This window comes from Callionymus lyra, chromosome 1 (genome assembly GCF_982586985.1).
Source record: "Callionymus lyra chromosome 1, fCalLyr1.hap1.1, whole genome shotgun sequence".
Classification (NCBI taxonomy): domain Eukaryota; kingdom Metazoa; phylum Chordata; class Actinopteri; order Syngnathiformes; family Callionymidae; genus Callionymus; species Callionymus lyra.
Genome location: NC_141818.1, coordinates 9,542,494 through 9,563,194, shown reverse-complemented (window position 1 = coordinate 9,563,194; position 20,701 = coordinate 9,542,494). Strand labels below are relative to the sequence as shown.

At 36.4% G+C, this 20,701-nt stretch overlaps 2 protein-coding genes across 2 annotated transcripts; both read right to left on the bottom strand.

The window, feature by feature from the left end:
- Positions 1–1,941: 1,941 nt before the first annotated feature.
- pggt1b (protein geranylgeranyltransferase type I, beta subunit) lies at positions 1,942–16,328 on the bottom strand. Its single transcript, XM_087792214.1, has 9 exons — positions 16,175–16,328; positions 15,778–15,896; positions 12,717–12,781; positions 12,452–12,603; positions 9,978–10,110; positions 9,817–9,862; positions 7,984–8,168; positions 7,590–7,698; positions 1,942–4,234 (listed from the first exon to the last, which is right to left on the bottom strand). Exons 1-9 carry the CDS (start codon positions 16,300–16,302, stop codon positions 4,083–4,085), a joined length of 1,089 nt encoding a protein of 362 aa, XP_087648340.1. The 5' UTR covers positions 16,303–16,328; the 3' UTR covers positions 1,942–4,082.
- Positions 16,329–16,373: 45 nt separating this feature from the next.
- On the bottom strand, positions 16,374–20,070 carry ccdc112 (coiled-coil domain containing 112). The gene is made up of 11 exons (XM_087792203.1): positions 20,009–20,070; positions 19,565–19,686; positions 19,330–19,451; positions 19,181–19,270; positions 19,029–19,104; positions 18,780–18,900; positions 18,549–18,665; positions 18,178–18,315; positions 16,775–16,866; positions 16,597–16,708; positions 16,374–16,534 (listed from the first exon to the last, which is right to left on the bottom strand). Exons 1-11 carry the CDS (start codon positions 20,051–20,053, stop codon positions 16,466–16,468), a joined length of 1,104 nt encoding a protein of 367 aa, XP_087648329.1. The 5' UTR covers positions 20,054–20,070; the 3' UTR covers positions 16,374–16,465.
- Positions 20,071–20,701: the final 631 nt, after the last annotated feature.

The following is a 20,701-nucleotide window of genomic DNA, read 5'->3' as shown; positions in this document are numbered from 1 at the left end:
TAATTAATGGATTAATTTAAAAAAAACATTTAAATGTATTTTATTTTAATATTTTTTATAGGACTAACGTCATAATTTGCTGTACATGTGTGTGACAAATTGGGATTAGTTGGATTTTTTTCAACTTCAGACCATAAACGCTTCATTTAACTAGTGTAAATATTGAATTTTTCTACACAAAAATATGTATATAACTTTTTTAAAGGGTGTGCATCATTTCCATTATGGGATGGCGAAGATGAGTTGACTTGCTAACTGTAAAATTCTAACTTTCTAAAAAGGATTTTAAGGGAGTTTCTAACAGAATAATATACTTACTAGCTTGTCCAGCAGTCCAGGTGAAATTGACCCTGTAAATCATTGATATTTTCAACATTATAAATATCAAATATCAAACTATAAAGGCTTATAACAAAATCAATGAAAGTAAACATTTAATTTATTTTAAATAAATGTAAGTATTATGTATTAAATAGTACATCTCGGGGAGAGGAGGATTCACTGTAAAAAATGTTATTTTGTCTGAGGTGGGAAATATTTTTGACACAACGTAAATGTAGTGACTCGGATATTTGGTTCCTAAGCAACACGATTGGACTGTAGGGGGGGGTGAAAGGTCAAGACGAAGCCACACCCGACTCGGAGCTGCAGCTGGCCCCTGATGGAGGTCTCAAGTTTAAATCCGGGCCGAGGCTTTTATTCTCCGGGGAAAGAAAGAAGCATTTCTCCGCCTCGACAACACCAGCTTTGTTCCACAGAAAAAAAGTTGTTTAAAATTTGAGCAGCTCCAGATTGAGTATCAAAAGCCCAGGATTGGTGGGATCTCATTACGGAGGCGCTGCCAACACTGCACTGCAGCAGCGTTTCATTAAAGTCTTAGTCACTCACACTGACCTGGAATCAGCAGCAGCCTGTAAAGGGCTGGAGCGCCACAGCAGCCACGCCGGGCTGAAGGAGGGGAGTCTGGGAAAATGCAGCGCTAAGAATAGAGGCAGACGTCGAGCGGCGCATCACATCAAACGTGGAGGCTTCACAGGCGACAGTTTTAGACCCTCGTCATGCGTGATATGATGATGTTGAGGAGAGTTGCTGCAGCTCGGGCTCTTAATATCAGGGCCTCATGAAAACCGAAATATATACTTTTAAATACTGTAGTTTCTTTGTGTTACAATAATTAAAGCTAAGTTATTGAGGATATTTTAAAAGTACAGTTGTTTGTTTAATTTATAAACTTTATTTTATTTCATTAAAACACTTTTTTTTTTTAAAGAATACACAGTTACAATATATAGTTTTTTGAATTATCCAATATTTTAAAATATTTAAAATGTTTCATTGACCTTTGTTATTATTTTTTTCTTCTTTGTCTTAATTTATAAATAAATAATGTGGATTTAGATATTTAATCCAGATTTTCTATATTATTATTATATTTGATAAAGATTTCATTTTTGAAAGCTTTAATAATTTTTTCCTTATCTTACTCATGGAAGGTCAAATTTGACTTAATGTTACGTAACTTCTTTCGAAAACATGCTTTGTAAACAACACATACGGATATAATGTTTTATTATTCATTCCACAAGTTACATTACTACAGAATATACTTAATTAGCTTCTGTTATGACCTTTTATTCTGATTTCTTTAAAAAAAATGCCCACATAGTGTTTTTGAAATTATATATATATATATAAAACTGTAAAACAATGCTCAATAAATGTCTACTCTCTCTTAATTTAAATATGTGTTATATTATTGCACCTAAAGTTTGTGTCAACATCAGAATAATATTTTAAGAAGTACTTAAATACACATTTTAAAAAGAACATCTTGGTTACATGCGTTGGACTCTAGCTAACATGCTAGCACGGCTCATGCTAGTACGGCTCATGCTAGCACGGCTCATGCTAGCACACGCACAAGAACAGAAGCCACTAACACCATTTTTCAAACATGTTTATTGACAGGTTTCTCTTCCGCCTGTACAACAATCTTTTACTTTCACTCTCACGTCAAACACACCGAACCATCTCACCGACGTAAACATTTTCACCGTCTTTCAAGTCTCGCTTGAATGAATTTATCTACAACTTTCTACAAGGCGTAGAAAAAATAAATTCATTTACAGTATTTGTCAGCGTTTTGTAAGCGACTGACGGATATATTTCCGCTGCTTGTTTGACGAACATGAATGGAAGCATGACGAAGGAATCCATGTTTCAACACCGTCACACACGAGATGCATCTTCTTGGAACTTAAGGTTTGCTAATTTTGTTTTCTTACTCCGAGGTAGAGCTGTCAATCACGGCTGAACAAGATCAGCAAACAAAGAAGTGGTTCAGAGTTCAAGCTAAAGTTAAAAGTTGTATTAGGGTGCGTAATAAAAGAGTCGACACCACTTAAACCCTTGCAGGAGCCAAGGTCTTAAGAAGTTTCTTCTCAATTTGACTTATTCGCTCTTTTTCGGAAGTAAAACATCGTCCGATAATCTCGTCTTTACCGTCACGTGACACACAACCGAAGGGGGAAATTAAAATATTAAGTTGAATATTTTGGAAACTCAAGGCCCGGGGGCTAAATACGACCCACCAAAGTCATTTTAAGTGGCCCGCAAAGAGTTTGGTTCCAAAATCAAAGTAGATTTACATTTATATGGTGACTTATAAAGACAGCAGTGTTTAAGAGAAAAGATTCAATTATGTCCGTCGAAGAAGAACAAACGCAGAAATAAACATCAGATAAATTGAGCCTCAAAGGATGAAAAGACAATATCGAAATAAAAATGTAACTTTGATTGACCTATATCTTAGATTGCGAAATGATTTGAGCCTTTTGTAATTGAGTTGATAACAAAGCTATTCGGTAGCATTGCTAGAGTTTTAATTTACAGCGCGTAATGTAAACAAAAAAGTACAAAAAAATAGGTTAATGTCAAAATAAATGTACGTAAAAATGATTCATTCGATTTAAATGGCACTGGTTTCATACGACTTGACGTCTTCCTGTCTTGTGTCTATAGAACAGCCGAGCGATCGTTCCGTGGATGAAGAAAACGCATCATGTTGATTCAATTTCCAAATCGACCCGCTTCGGGGAAGAGATGCTAACTAGCGTAGCGGCATGCCCGAGTCAAGCGCAGAAGGAAAAACAAAAACAAAATCCATTCACATAATCCGTCAGCGGCGACTCCAGCCTCCACACCTTGAATTATAGATGCAGCCAAAAGCATTTATTTATTTATCAAGCTTCGTCCTCTGGTTTTTGGAGTGAGTGGCGTGGTTTGGGGCGGGGCGGGGCGGGGGGGTAATGACGTCAAGGTCGAGAGCATCTTCACACATTCTTCCTTGCTGTTATATTTGCCACCTGCTGGGCTTTTGTGTTCGCTTCCTTCTTTTAGGAGCAGGTGGTGAAAAGAAAGGGAAGAAAAAAAAAGGGCGTGGCTACAGATCCAAGCTGGAAGTACATGTTTTTGTTCAGCATGAAGGAAGAATTAATATTTAATTAAAGGGTATTTCTTTCTTCAACTGGACAAAGACGATTAGATTTTTTTTTGTTCTGGCTTCTATTGATTCAGCCTCTCAGCAAACTGAGCGGCTTCTCTCTGGAGTCTCCGTTGGCTGGAGGTGGGTTTTTAAAAAATAATGCAACAAACTGTCTTCAGGCATGATCTGTAGACTCCTCGGTTTATATTCTATTCATCCGAGCAAACAGTTCCTGGTGGTGTTGGATCTGGAAGGAGGTGAAAAGCCTTTCGGGAGGGAATCACCTCTGGAGGCTCCAGGATCAGCAAACAAACACCAAAAAAAAAACATCTGTTTAGCAGCAGGTTTTGTTGCTTTTCTAGCAGATATTTAGAGTCTTTGCTGTCGCAGGTTATGGCAAAAATGTAGAAAACAATTTATCAATATGTAAAAAGAAAAATCTACATCTAATCTTAGTTTGTTTTTATTAAAGGCAGCAAAAGTGTGGCTTCTATTGCTAAATATGTGAAAAGCAACCATGGCGCTCTCCTTGAGGAGTCTTTTTTTAAAAACGAGGGGTGGTTAGTGATCCTTGTGTGACGACCTGCTGGTCCGGCTGTCAGTGCTGCCTGTCGTCCCTCCACGTCTGCTGCAGCTGCTGCAGGTGCTGGAAGGCTCTCTGGGTGACGTTGAGGGCCGGGTGGACCTTCCTCAGGCTGGGCTCGCCGATCAGAGACAGACCACACAGACCCAGGTAGGCGTGAAGAGGATCTGGGGGACGACAAGAGAAGCTCACTTTCATCCGTCTGCTCGTGAATTATTCAAAGAGCCGCCCGTGACCCCGGGTCCCCCGGGATCAAATAAAGGCGACGCGGGCCCGTAAATGGAGCCGTAATTGAATTATAATGAAGTGACGGGAGATTGATCCTGACGTCGGAATCAATCAAAGCCTTGTTCACGGATTCTGTCAGGATTTATTGTCAGTGTGGCTCAAGAGTTAAGGGACTAAAGATGACTTTTACCGACTGAAAAGAATCATTTGACTGCACAGAATGAAGAATACAGTTGGATAGGAGTTGATGAAACACTTGGAAAATGGATCAGAGGTTGTTCTATGGATGGAACTATAGTGGAGGTTTGAACAGTTTTGACTACATCAACATGTCGTGCTGTTCGACTGATGGCAGCATGTGACAGTTGGACTGATAAGGGATGATAAGTGGCTCTACTTTTGGTCTCCTGATAAGCTACGGAGAATAAAAAAAGTTTTTTTACCTTTAATTATGCACTACATTTTAGTTTATTAGTGGTTCAACTTTATTCTTTCTTTTTAGGTGAGTATTTCCTCCAAATTAATTCAAGAACTATAATAATTAATTTTACATTTACTACAGTTAAATCAGATTTTTTTTATTTTACTTTTAATTATTAAGAGTACATCAGAAAAAATGACATATTTTAGATGTAATAACAAAAGGCAAACGCACAAATAAAATAAAAATAATAAAAGTACTCTAACCAAGTCCAAAAAAACTAACTGTTAGACGTATGTTTTATATTTAAAAATAAATGTATGACAAATGAAACGGCATCAAAATAATGAAACAATAAAAAAAACATCAAGCAGAAATGTTTTTTTTATACGAGAAACTACCTTATACGCCAATTCAAGATAACTATATACAAGTAGTTCAACTTCTTAAAAATAATTTTTTCCACTATTATATATATTTTTTTAATAAGGATTTAATGCATTTTGCTATTACCATAATATTTTTTTCTTGTATTTTTTTTCTTCTGATTTATCAACTAACTTTATACTATACAAAGTAACCAGTAAAATAATACTTTACAGTGTTTGGCTATAATAACAAAAAACCCACATATAACATACAAACAAATTAAACGCATATAATTAATTGTCTATAGGTTCTCTTAATATGTCCAAAATAATTTCACTTTGTTTTATAGACTCGTTTGTCTCCGACTTGCAGCATAAAATTCATTCATTCATGTTGATTCTTTTAATCTTCCATCATATTGAGGCTTTTGTTTCGTTCCTTCTTGCATTGGCCTTCACAGACTCTGATGACATTCACAGAATATATATGAACGTTAACCATCCATCTCTGACCCATCATTGGATCTAAAATGGAAGCTTGTTTTAGGGCAGAAATATGACCTTGACTAGCTCAGTGACTCTCTCAGTTAACGCCCTCGATAAGGAGGTTCAAGTCTCTCTCACCGGGGTCACAGTTGCTCAACAAACATCTGGAACCTCCAGTTACAGTTTCTCCCTCACTAGTGTTTCCGGACATCGTTTCTTAAATCATCTTTTGTCCGCTCGCATTTGTGACGCCGTTGTCTCGTCTATTGTCGGCGTAACATGAGGAGCAGCGTCTCGTGTGTCCTCCGGCCAACGGCGAACAATCGGCTCATCAATTACACAGCACAGGTCCAGCAAAGCTCACACGAGTGTGGACGTCTAGGGTTTCAATAGATGGTCTCCAGTGAAACAACTCCACCCGGATCTCTGTGCTGTTGTGAGGGAAGAACAAAAAAAACTGGACAAGCAAGGAAGACAATCGTGTCCGTTTACTTAACATCCGTGCGTGAAAGAGGCAAACATCTCAAAAAGAGAATCAGGAAGAAATTCCTGGTGTTTGGTGCCATGGGAGTCGACCATGGGGGGCAGATGAGGAGCAGCAGATGCTTCTAGTGTGTGTTTTAATCAATGCTCTTTCACATCTTTGCCATTCGCTGCTGTAGCTCCGAGAGGTCTCAGCTGTTAGATCGAAGAACTTCCTCTCTCTCTGACCTACTCCAGCGAACACAAGCTCTCCTGAGATATTATTGCAAATCACGGTCAGAAGTGGACGTCACATGTTTAACTCAGTCATACCATCCATTCATGAGCTCTTGAGAAAATATTTTTTAAACCGCAATTAAAATGATGAAATCTGTTGTTGTTTTAGTTGTCATTGTAAATTTGAATCAATACATTTATTTTTTACTAAAGACATGACATCAACAATTTTTCCCCAAAGATCTTTGACCAACTTTTTTATTTAAAAAATGATATTAAATTGTGTAGAGGTGGGTGCGGGTCTGGATTTCCGAGACCACAGGGAGATTTTCTACAGGGTGGGATCTTTCTTTGTTTTTGTATTCTACCTTTTATTTTAATTATTTTTTATTTTATTTTTTTGTGTGTGTGTCAAAATGTATGTCTTGATATCTGAAAATCAATAAAAAGATGTTTAAAAAAAAAAAAAAAGTGCTATTAAAACGATAGAAAGTAAAATCCTAATTAACGATTGAATGATTTTTAACCCGGTTACATGTTTTTTGGGTTGTATTTAAACCATAACATAAAGAAAAAAATACATGTCCCTCGTTTTATGTTCTGAAAACCCGTGCAATAAACATTATCTGCAAAGTTGTGACCGTTTAATTCTCCACTTGTTTAAATAAACGTTTACATTTTGAACTTGGTAACTCAACAGGTCCTCAGTAGAAAGCGACCCAAAAAAGCTACCGTAGTGCTTTGCCGCCCAGCCGACCAATCAAAGCTGACAAACACTTTCTAAACAGCAACTAGACGGTGAATTAAGATACAGTATTGTAGCGACCAATCGGCTGTCACTAAATGGAGCAGTTTGTCAAAAGGCATCATGGGAATTTACGGTTTTGTTGGCATCATGAGTAAGGTCGGTGCGGTAGTAATTGCCTCCCACTAAGTTCAGTGGTAGTGTTAAAGATTATCTTTTGTTCAAATATAAAACCTGTTTATAACAACGGCAATGAGTTTCCTGGCTGAAGCTACAATATCGGTAAATATGCAGAACCGTGTGCAAAAAAACAGGCCGTGCAAGGTTAACCTGGATATGTTGAGGGACCGCCGTACATGCTAGCTTAGCTTTTTGATATCATTCAGTCATTCCGAGATGAATATACTCCTTATACTCTTTTAAATATTTAAATAAACATGATTAACTTTGTATCAAATTATACTTCCATCTTCATGCAAAAGAATCATCTCTTCTCTAGTAACATCTCAGGGGGAAACACCGCACAACAAGTTGTCGAGATGGATTCCTAACAAACACCTTCATCAAACATTTACCTGGATGACTGTCAGGCCACTTGGCGAAGCCTCCCACCAGACGGTCCTGCGTGGACAGGATGAAGCTCCTGTTCTTGTCGAAGTCTGTGTATTTGAAAACGTCTAAAAGCTGTCGGACAAGAAAGACGAGTCAGGGGAATTGAACTTTTAAAGACATTCACATTTTTCTCAAACCAGCAACAGAAGCTCTAGATTCGAACATATAAGTTGGTGTTGGAGCTCGACTGCTGGAGGCTGCGCTCTGACCTCCCTAATTCAAAGCAACGTTCTCTTGTGCTCGGATCCCGGATGACTCACAGACGTTTTTTCGGAATCGTGTTCCTCTGGCAGAGTAATGACCCACTTACTCGACGTCTACCATAAACGCTCTCCGTGGTCTGGACCAGGTTTTTACCTCTAATGTAGCTCCCACCCAGAAGGAGTAGCACGTGTCCACGGGTTTGTTTGGGCGACCGTGGAAGCCGCTCTGCTGCCTCATGATGCACCAGCGGCGGATCCTGTCCAGCTCCCGCTGACTCAGCGCTTCCTCCAGTCGACCCATTAGACAGAGCGAGGCGATGGCGCAGAACGTCCAGCCGCCTGGAGAACCGTGAGAGCGGCAGAAGAAAGACACATTCATGTGAAAACATTTCTCATTGTAACCATAATGTTTTGCTAGTTTACATGTTTGTTAGGCTTTTTAAATGGACACGAGTAAAGTTTACTCTGTATTGACTGCAAATACAACAACATAATGATATTAATAATAATATTTAAAGAAAATAATGATATACTAAGTGGATGGATGGATGGATGAAGATTGTCAGAGTGCAACAGAAACAGGGAGAGATTTAGAAAGAGAGAAAGAAAGAGGCAGAGAGAGACTGAGAGAGTAGGAAAAAGGAAAACAGAGGGAGAGAAAGACATGGAAAGAAATAAGAGATGGGGGAAAGAAAGAATAAAAGTAAGAGGGCAAGAGAGTGAAAGAAAAAGAGATTCATAAAAATAAAGAGATGAGAGGGAAATAAAGAGAAAATGAGAATAGGGAAAACAGAATGAGAGAAGGGGGAGAGAGAGAAAGGGAGGAAAGAGGGAGAGAGAGAGAGCAAGAAAGACAAGTGAAAGAGTGCATGAGACAGACAGGTAAGAAAAAGAAAGACAATGAGTAGGAGAGCAAGAGGGAAAAGCAGATAGAGAGAAGGCAGAAACAAGAGACAGAGAAAAGTGGAGGAAGAGGTAAAGAGGGAGAGGAGGAGAAAGAAAGAGACAGAAAGACAAAGTGAAAGAGTGCATGTGACAAACGGGTAAGAAAAACAAAAGAGAGAGCAAGAGACGGATACAAAGAAAGAGAAAGACAATGAGTAGGAGAGCAAGAGGGAAAAGCAGATAGAGAGAAGGCAGAAACAAGAGAGAGAGAAAAGTGGAGGAAGAGGTAAAGAGGGAGAGGAGGAGAAAGAAAGAGACAGAAAGACAAAGTGAATGAGTGCATGAGACAGACAGGTAAAAGAAAGAAAAGACAGAGCGAAAGAGGGATACAAAGAAAGAGAAAAACGATGAGTAGGAGAGCAAAAGAGGGAAAGGCGGATGGAGAGAAGGAATAACCAATATAAAGAGAGAAAAGCGGAGGAAGAGGTAAAGAGAGATAGGAGGAGAATGAAAGAGACAAAAAGACGAAGTGAAAGAGTGCATGACAGAGAGACAGGTGCAAGAATGAGAAACAGAAAAAGAGAGACAATGAGAAAGAGGGAAAAGCAGAGGGAGAAAAGGAAGAAAAAAGAGAAAAAAGGGGAGGAAGAGGAGGATAAAGAAAGAGACAGAAAGGCAAAGTTAAAGAGTGCATAACAGAGAGACAGGTGCTGGAATGAGAAAGAGGAAAAAGAGAGAGAATGAGAAAGAAAGAAAAAGAGCAAGATACAAATAAAAACAAACACTTCAAAAAATTCAAATAAATATATCTAAATATAACTTTGACATTAAGGTGGAAGTGTGATCTCTGCTAGAAAACACATCAACACAAATCACGCTCTCACTCATGGTGATCTTTGTTGCTGCAACAATAGTTGAAAGTGAACAAATAAGGGATAAATGAGGACAATACATCAGCCATGAAGGATTGTGACCATAATCCCTTTAAACCAGCGACTCCCATCAGACTCTCAGCAACCCTCTGATCTTCACCTTCAAACATCACCATCGACCTCCAGGAGCAGATAAAAGCTGCGACCATAATAGAAGACATCAGACTCACCATGTGACTCCCGCCCCGATCCCTGACCGAAGCCATTGTCGTACGTCTGAGCGAAGACAAAGATGACATTATGTCAGACAAAGACAGAAGAACACACGTAGAAAAAAAACAATGTTCCTTATACAACATGGAAACAAGATGGCCGACAGACTGCTACTCACCAGACTATCTCGGATGTAGTCTATGGCCTTCTGGACGTTCATGCCGGACCAGTCGTCCAGCATGTAGCAGATGCAGGCGGCGCAGTAGATGAACCTGATGTCGTTCTCGCTTCCTTCTGGGACGGCGTAGTAGCTGTGAGGACGTCAACACTTAACATCCGTTTGTGTTTGAAATATTTATGCTTCGTTTTTCATCTGAGCACTGATGGGTCGACGAGGCTTCGTGAAACAGATGATGAGGTTCATGATACAGCTTCTTTACTCGCAGAGGCCACTAGATGGCACCGTCTGATTTTATTGAAACCTCACATTATTTTTAAACTAGAGCGCCACCTAGCGAGTTCCAACAACACTGCATCATGAAACCTCGTCAATCATTTCACTTTAAAGCTTTGAGCTGTGAACATGTTTGTCTTCGTTTCCATGTGTTATATGATCGATACGTCAGATTTTAGTTTTAAATATTAATATAAAGTAATTGATATGATGGGCCCGTTGTTTAGGTCTTTATTTTCTTATTTTTATCTTAATTTCCGTCGTCCTGATTTCTCATTATAAAAAACAAATTAAAAATAATTGAAATTTTTTGCTTTGGTAAATTTCCACCGTAAAATAAAACCAAAAAAAAAAAAATTCCACTGCAAAATAAATCCCCCAAAAAAAAAAAATTCCACTGCAAAATAAAACCAAAAAAAGTTAATTTCCACTGCAAAATAAAACCAAAAAAAGATAATTTCCACTGCAAAATAAAACCAAAAAAAGATAATTTCCACTGCAAAATAAAACCAAAAAAAAAAAATTTCCACTGCAAAATAAATCCCAAAAAAGAATAATTTTCCACTGCAAAATAAATCCCAAAAGATAAAAATTTTCACTGCAAAATAAATCCCAAAAAAGAATAATTTCCACTGCAAAATAAAACCAAAAAAAATAATTTCCACTGCAAAATAAAACCAAAAAAAAAAATTTTCTCTGCAAAATAAATCCCAAAAAGAATAATTTCCACTGCAAAATAAAACCAAAAAAAAATAATTTCCACTGCAAAATAAAACCCAAAAAAGAATAATTTCCACTGCAAAATAAATCCCAAAAAAGAATAATTTCCACTGCAAAATAAAACCAAAAAAGAATAATTTCCACTGCAAAATAAATCCCAAAAAAGAATAATTTCCACTGCAAAATAAATCCCCAAAAAGAATAATTTCCACTGCAAAATAAATCCCAAAAAAGAATAATTTCCACTGCAAAATAAAACCAAAAAAAAATAATTTCCACTGCAAAATAAATCCCCAAAAAGAATAATTTCCACTGCAAAATAAATCCCAAAAAAGAATAATTTCCACTGCAAAATAAATCCCAAAAAAGAATAATTTCCACTGCAAAATAAAACCAAAAAGAAATAATTTCCACTGCAAAATAAAACCAAACAAATTATTTCCACTGCAAAATAAATCCCAAAAAAAATAATTTCCACTGCAAAATAAATCCCAAAAAATTATAATTTCCACTGCAAAATACAACCAAAAAAATGATAATTTCCACTGCAAAATAAAACCAAAAAAATTATAATTTCCACTGCAAAATAAAAAAACAAAAAAAAATTCCTGTGGAAAATAAGTGACAAATAAACCTGATGTTCAATGCTTCTGTCACTATAATTTTTTCTTCAAAGAAACCCACACATTGAGGTTTTGATCACAGTTTGGTTACAAAAAGAAGCATCTTTCGATTCTCTGTGCTACAAAAGCATTTTAGTTTGTGCCACAAAAGAATTGAAGTTCAATACCCTAGTTATTGCCAATAAAAACAATTTAGCTAAATTGGACTTGATTCTTCAGAAAACCGTTTCATTGTGATTCGAAAATACGAAAAACTGTCAAAATGATCGTTTTCTAACTTTAAAACTTATATTTAGAGCAAAAAACCTTACACAAAAAAATAAACAACTACTTTTTTACTAAATTGAGTTTAAGCTCAAGACCAGTCACAATAATGTTTATTTTGCTCAACAGAACAAAACAACATGCAAACTTGTGTATCTTTTGCTTGCTTGTGTCAAAACCTCATGTCAGTAACAAAAGGTACATAGTAAGTACACAGTAAAGTACATAAAGACATCAGTTTGAGCCAGCTTATTAGTGAGCGACAGACAGGTTCCACTGATACAATAAAGACAGTCTATGGTTCAACTTTCACTTGTTCTCAGTGGTCACATGACCAAAGAAGCTTCCATCTGAATAACTTCATTTTTCTCTGTTATGCCAAATATTTTTTCATTTCACTTTTTCATTTAAGCTTGTTTGGACACGTTTAGTTTGACATATTTCCGCCGTTGTGCTGACAGACGAGGCTTTGTTTCTCTTATTTTCAACAAAACCTTTCATAAACACATGTCACAGAGTGCGTGTGCTTGTGTGTGTGTGCTTGTGTGTGTGTGTGTGTGTGTGTGTGTGTAGGTGTGTGTGTGTCCTGACCTGCCGTCCTCTAGCTGCAGAGCTCGTAGACCAGCCAGGCAGCCTTGTTTGTCGACCCGACTCAGGTCGTCTCCGAGGATCAGCAACGAGCACAAGCCTGTGTAGGTCATGGCAACATGGCCGCTGTCGTAAGGGTGAAGAACTCCAGGACCCTGAACGTGGAGAGAATAGTCGTGTTCAAAGACATTTGTATTCCCCAAAACTTTTTCTTCATCCCTTTTAAAAGTCAATCCAACTACAGCCATTTCTCTAAACATGAGTTTACCTTAGTGCTGTATGGAATTCCTATATGCGAGGAGCCTCTGAAACCACAGCGGCTCAGGTTGGATTCTGGAACATATTGAGGAGAAACGTGAACAAATAGATGAAAAACAAGATGGTCATGAGAATTTAGGTTTTAGGTTCGAGCTCTGAGGGTCTCTGGCAAGAGAGCAACGTTTAGCTGCCATCTAGTGGAGGAGTAAATGAGTGCAGCTACGAACAAAACCCGTTTGAAATAAGTCATATCGTGGTTTCAGAAACAAAGATTTGTTCAATATAGTAAAATTACATTAAAATATGAATCATCAATGATACTAATATCACATGGACTTGTCAATAATCTATAGACGCACTGCAGCTACAGAGAACCAGTGACATATCATCATTTTTATGACATTATTTTTGGCTAGAAAGGGATAGATCTGAAACACCTGACATATGGCACAAACAAAAAAAATGAAGCCAATGAAGCTCGACTAAGCTGAGAAGTTCTTGAATAATTAACTAACCGGTCAAATACACAGATGGCGCAGTGGAGCTCGCCTGAGAGAAATCAGGTCATTAAATAGTACGCTTACTTTTTACAGTTTGAAAAATAAAGCTACAAACAAATAATACATTTATGATTAAACCAGTCATGTTCGAGTGACTCAAAAATAAAAACAATAGTAGCAATAATGGGTTTTTTTAACCATCTTATCTCAACTTAAAGTTCTGAGAAATATTTTTTGGAATCATCTCATCGTAATTTAAGTTTGCCAGGTTTTTCTGCCGATGCAAGCAATATGGGAAAATTGAAATGGAAAATTCTGGGCCAACAATTGTGTTCAGCTTATGAAGAAAACCTTATTAGTTTAATGTAATTGAAATACCCAGATGTGGCATTCATCACATTATTGGCAAAGCTTTCTTTTCTACTTCAATTGGAACTTCCTACTTTTACAACTTTAAACATGTTCATACCTTCAGAGAACAAAAACTACAAGAGCAAACACAAGAATTGTTTTATTATTTAAGATATGACAGCCAATATTTGTGTTTTTTTTAGAGAAAACTGGCAACAATATCTCAATGAATATTTTACTCTATTTAGAATACTGTGTGCATCGATATGTTCTGATATTATGTATGTATGTATGTATGTATGTATGTATGTATATATATATATATATATACGTATATATATATAGTTAGATTGTTTCTAATTTCATTTATTCTCTCCTTAACTTTATTTCATTCATTTTCAAATCCCAGAATTGATTAATTTCGTGATGCAGTGGTTTTTACTTTTTATTTGGCTCTTCTCTCTTGGTTTTGTTTTTTGATTTTGGGAGGGAAGGGAGTTTTTGATTAAAAAAAATTAAAAAGAATTTGATGTACATAGATAAGAATAATAGAAAACTACCAATGTGTATTTTTAAACCAAAAAAAAATCTAAAATGTATTCAGGTTACCTTGTTTATTTGGATTTTATTTCAGTTTTGGTGTCATTTTTCACTCTTTAATGCCACCGAAAAAAACTCCTGTGTTGTGTTTACAAAATTGGCAATAATGGTTTTATGATTCTAATTCTAGAAATGTGGAAAATATAGCTTCAAGTTAGTTTTTAGTGTGGTAAAAAAAACTATTTTTTTGTAGTAGTTTGGATATAAATACTAACATTGCATGAAACAAATTCCATCAAATAAATAATTGATCTTATAAAATAAATGAAATAAAAATAATTGACTGGTACATTAAGTTTACATACTGTATTTATCGGCGCTCACTTTTTTTTGTTGATTTTATCAATTATATTCATACATGTAAAATTATTTTTTTAAACCATAAACAATTACCCTATAGTTCACAGTCTACATTTCAACTTAGTATTTTGCTGATTTTTTTAAGTTCGGAAGCGATTTAGCCCTGAAATGTTCAGTTTACCTCAGCTTCAAATATGACATGTAAATTAATATAAAATCTCTTAAAAGGTAGAAGTTTGTAGTATAAACACAAAATATAAACACCTGAAGAAAAACCACTCACGGTGTCACAGTACCAGATTAGCAGGTCGCCAAAATCAAGTGTCATTTTGTTGTTAAAAACACATGTTCCTTTTTCCCCATGATAAACTACATTCATAATTTCTCAAAAATACAGTGAGCTTTTATTAAACAGTTTAAATATCTTTGCTACTCATCCAGTCACCTCTCACTGGACGCATCACTGGAGCTGCTGGCATTTATTCATCATCATCATCAATAACGCACATGCCATATATAATTGTTCAGCTGTAATTTTCTATTGAAGCAAATAAGTAAATTAGTAAGTAAGTAACAGTTATTTGTAAGGCTGGATCAGATCACTGATGTAAGGAGGAGTCTGACCATGAATAGATCCGAAAGTAAGAACCAGAATTTAAAAATTGATCCTGAAAGAAACTGGCAGCCAGTGAAGAGATTTAAGGATCGGAGAAATGCGAGTTCTTCTACTAGAGCAGGTCAGAATTCTCGCAGCAGAGTTTTGTATTAACTGCAGGAGAGACAGATACTCCTTGTTCAGACACCAAAATATGTGTTACAATAGTCTAAACGAGAAGACAAAAACGCAAGGATTACAAGCTCCAGATCGTGTTGTGACATCATTTTCCTAAATTTAGAGATTTTTCTCAGTTGAAGGAAACAGTTTCTGGTCAGTTTTCTGCAGTGTTGTGCTAGAGACATGTCTTTGTCAAATACAACACCCAGGTTTCTCAGGCTCAGTTTGAATAACATGGTGACAAAAACAGCAGCTTTTAGTTGAACCGTGGATAATACTGGAGAAACTGAAACTGTATGATTTTTGTGTCGACTTTTGTAATGGGCATTACAAAATGAATAAGATAAATATGATCAAGTATAAGTTTAAATCTATAAATACATGGAATAAATGTATTTTTAAATCCTTACATATTTTAAACTAGCAATAATATCCAAGCTGCCAGAAGTCAATTGGAAAAGACAATTTTGAAATGACCAGTTGTTTGTACCACTTCAATGTCAAACATGTCTCTCATCCTGAAGCAGGGTGTGATGGTGTCTTACTGTCTTCTGAAGGCAGGACCTGCAGCGAGTAGATCCACTCGATCATGGCACTTCTGTCGATCACATCCAGAGCATCCAGCACGTCCAGGCCGGAGAGGGCGAAGAATATGATCGTCAACCTGCCGAGACACAAACCATACTTTTCAAACTGTTTCCTCAACCCCAGCGACGACAATTCACTTTTAATAAGAAACTGAAATTAATAATAATATTCTTCAAAATCCTCCAACAGCACAGATGTTGAACTGGACGAAATATTTATGAAGTTTCACTGATGTTTGGGCAACTTCCCTGGATGCTGTCAACATGCTAAGCTAGCTAGCATCTCCCATTCATCAGGCTACAACACAGTTAGCTTAGCATTACACGTTAAGTTACCGCGTTTGACGTCGCTCACCTGGTGGTCTCCAGAGACGCGTATCTCTCCGGCAACACCTGGAGCGTTCTCTCGAAGAACCGCACGTGTCGATCTCTTAAAAAGTCTATTTGTTCAAATTCTTCAAACTGATTCTCCTCTTCCGCCATCTTTGCGTCCGCACCTATGAGCAACCTCTTCCGGCGCCGAGGTAATTTTCAAAATAAGAGCGCAACTCGAATACAAACATGCTGCTTTTATTAAAACAATGACAAATCACATTTACTGGAAATATAAAAAAAAAAATTTCAGTGGTGTCATATTGTCCTCCAGTCAGATCAGGTTTTGTCTTTTGTGTTCTGCGATCATCAGACTGACTTCCAGTTGTCGCAGCTTCTCCTCCTGAAACACACAACATCCTCATTGCTGCAATGATCGTTCATCTTTAAAAAAAGTATTCATACTTTTGTTGACTGATTTATTTGTGTCCATTCAGTCCCATCGTCTTCTTCTTTGTCGTTCTCTTTCTTTGCTTCTTTCAACACCCTTGTTGTTGGCTTCCTTTCCTCAGTTACCCTGTAAATTAGTTGTTACTTTCTGGTTTTGATTGATAAAATTCATAATTATTTATTATTTTTTTACTTGTGTGTGTTGCTCTTGGGCCTCTCCTTCTTCCTCTCCTCCACTTTTAAATGGCGTTCCATTTCCTTGTTTACCTTCCACAGCTGGATAGCCTGAAAATCCAGTCCGGTTATAGACAGTAGCACAACCTTTTTAGTGATCTTTTTTTCTTGTATAAGCACGTATTATTGTATTCATTTTTGGATATCTACACTATTTTCCTCATAATATTTAACATCCAGAAAGTCCTACAATTATTTTAAAGTCCTCTAATTATTTTATAGCTTTTTTCATTGAAATTAGTGCAAAATATAACGTAAAGAAATACATAAAATATATAAATAAATATAGATTAAAAAATAGTGCACAAACTACTGTCCATCATGGATGATCTGAACACTGTCATCAGTGAACAGAGAAGCAGATGAAGCACGAATGCTCCTCCCATGATGCAACACTAATAGACTCAGGGACTCATTCATTCCTCGTGCTATTAGACTGTAATAGGAGGCGAAGTGAAAGGATGATGTTATTCTATGTTAATCTTTGTATCCTTTTCTTTGAGTCATTTCCTTTGATCTATGTTCTTTATATTTGCATTTTGTAATCCCTTGGACATTTTTCCGTTTATTTGCACTTTGTTTTTTTAATGAAACTATCGTCTGCTGTGAACTGGAAACCCAATTTACCAAAAGATATCTACAGAGTGATTAATAGTCTAATCTAATCTAATCTAAAATTACATATTGTTGCTTTTATTGATGCTTTTACTTTATCAGAACCAGAATCAGTAAAGGTTTATTTCCAGTGTAGTAAAACAAAACATGTTTTGTAGTGGTTTGGATATAAATCATAATATTGAATAAACAAATAAAATGAAAAATAAATTATATTAACAAAATAAACTTTTAATAAATACAATACTATATATTTTTTATATTATTTATATTTTAAGTTTATTTTCACACACTATTCATTTTTTATTTTTTTTTAACTTAAAACATACTTCATACGTGTAGAATTATTATTTAAAACTATAAACAATAATCTTTCATAAGTTCACAGTCCACATTTTGTAGTTTTTTGCTGAATATTTGTTGAATGAAATCAAATATTTGACCAGATCACAAAATTATATTTTCAACTAAAAATATGATATGTATTTGTAAAATAAAATAAAAAATAATGAAGGTAGAAGTTTGTAATATAAACACAAATTAAATACACCTGAAGAAGAGCCACTCACAGTCAACAGGTAGCCAAAAGTTTTTTGTTGTTGCATTAATAACACATGTTTATTGATATAGATAATAAAAGTAAATAAAAACGACTGATACTTCAACATACTTTTACATCTGCAGCTAAAGTTCGTTCACTTTGACTGTGAATAAATAACAAGATATATTCAGCTCCGTGTCTTCTACCTCTCTCTTCTGGTCCTCTAGCTGCACCAGCTGCTGGTGCCAGGCCTCGTGATCCTCGATGTCCTTCAGACTTTTACTGGGCAGACGCATCTTGGCTTCTTTCCTGTAAGTCTGCTGCCCCCCGTGCTTCCTCCAGACCTGCCACAAACATTCTTCTTAGTATTGGTGACTTACTAATCTGTCGGTTCACCATTTAAAGAGCGTCATCCTGGTCTAAACCTTAAACAAGTAGAACAGATTTGCTCCACATACATGACCTGGTTTCTAAATTCAGATTGCGGAGCAGTGGGAAGTGCTTTGGTCGTGTCATAACCCTTATTAGCTAGTCTGTTGTGAGTGCAGTCTTTATTAAAAAAAAAAGAGGATCCTACCTTGACAAATACTTCATGGTCAAACTTCTCCCAGCCGCCGAAGCTTCCTCCTCTCTTTAGAAAACATCCGAGTGCTCTGGCACCCACGGGAAGATCTCGGCCCAAAGACTGAGAATCCTAAACAGTACATTTGTGTATGTGTTTTTAAGGCTTTTGTGTTGGTTGATTTATTTGTGGTTACAAAACAGAGAAACATTTCTTTAAAAAAAAAGGAAAATCCTCAAAACAGACCAGAGCTTTTGAAGTATGTTTGACGTCTGAATTGACTGCCAGGCTCCAGTTTTCAATTTTCCTCTCGTAAGCGCCGACTTCCTGTCCACATGTCTGCTCTTCTTTCAGAAGTTCTTCAAAGCTGAAATGAAGAATAAAGTCAAAACAGCTTTGAAATGATTCCTGAAACAGGAAGTTAAAAAAAAAATCCATTTATAAAAGCTGCGTTTGAAGATCACAACGGTTCTTGTGTAGAAAGGTCTTCAGTACCAGGTACACTGCTCCTCCTTCAGGCCATGGATGGAGGTCTCTGCTTCTGACATGCATTTCTTCAGATGGTCCAACACTGAAGATAGAAAAATAAACACTCAAACTCTTCTTAAAACTTAAAAAATATTATGATACACTGAATAATATCTTACATTGAGGATCATGGTTCATGTCTTCCAGCTGCACCTGAAACCTTCTCACCTCCTTCTTGATCTTAGTCAGTTGTTGTCGCAGGAGCAACTCTGCAAACAACACGATGTAACTCATCATACGTCACATCCAGCGGCAACATTAAACACACTTTCTGAACGTCTGTCTTCCGCCATCTCTCTCTCATAGTCCTCCAGCGCTTGAGTCACGTCCGTCCAACCGTTTCTCCTGCTCAGGACCATGAACGTTCTGTCCTTTTCCAGCTTCTCGATCCTGTCACAAAAGTGGAAACAGTCGACATCTTCAGAGGTGCTCCACTTTGTTGATTCTTTCATTACAGTGGATTTAGTAGAACGCACACTTTGCAACACGGATACACAACTTACTGCCTCCGGTTCCTTTCAGCTTCCCTGAAGAACTGAGAAGCTCCTTTTCTGTCTTTCCTCTGCTCTTCTTTATCTCTTCTGACCGAGGATGACGACGATGTGAAGGACTTTTGGATTTTATTCTTTCAAAGAGGAGGCCAGTTATCTTAGACACTCACTTACTACACAATATGCATCCATTTAACATTCACATTAGATACTTCCTGGTCTGGTATAATAACCTAAATGTATATTTTTTAAATATAATATGGATGTATATTAGTTTTAAACTGTGTTTGTTGTGATGACAACTTTGCTAGCTAGCATCACAACTTCACGTCAACTAGCAACACAAACGTAAATCTGACACAATTTTAAGCGTTAAAGGAAAGACACTGAATAAATAGATTTAGATATTATTGACAATCTGTTGATATATGATGATACATTTTAGAGTAAACGTACCGAAACGTGTGGAGCTGAACGTTCAGTCGTTGCTAAGGACGCCATGTTAACACACAGTAACAAGAGTGAAGGTTCATAGTACAGCCAGCAGAGGGAGCCATTCTTTTTTAATTGTTATTTATTCTTAGTAGCCGTAGAACATAAAAAGTCGTATTCTTTTTAAATGTAGGCTTAAATGTATTTGACGAGTCCATTTTCTCCTTTATTTCTTGTTTCTTCCCATTAAAAAGAGTTTTGTTTTTTATCATTCTTTAGGATTTCGTCCCCTCGCAACAGTGCATGATGTGTTTATTTGTACTTATATATTTAGTTTTTCTAAGTAGTATTCATACCTTTAATTTAATTCCTAAGCCCTGTTTTATAGACACATCATTTAGTAGTGAGTAACTTGATGTTTTTTTTAGCACATGTCATTATTCATTTTTGAAAAAACAACTAAAATAAATGAATAAATAAATGAACAAGAAGTAAGCGTATACACCAAAAATGACATTGATAATATTATGAATAAGCGTTAGAATAAAATGAAGGGCCTCAGAAAAAGTGACAGCTTGAATTGGCATTGAAAATAAATTTTGGCTGTAAAATTTGTTGGATTAAATAATAATGGATGGAGAAAAAAAAATTGACATGGAAAATTGGAATTAAGCGACCAAAAGACAAAATATAAATCTTTGACTTTTAATTTTGATT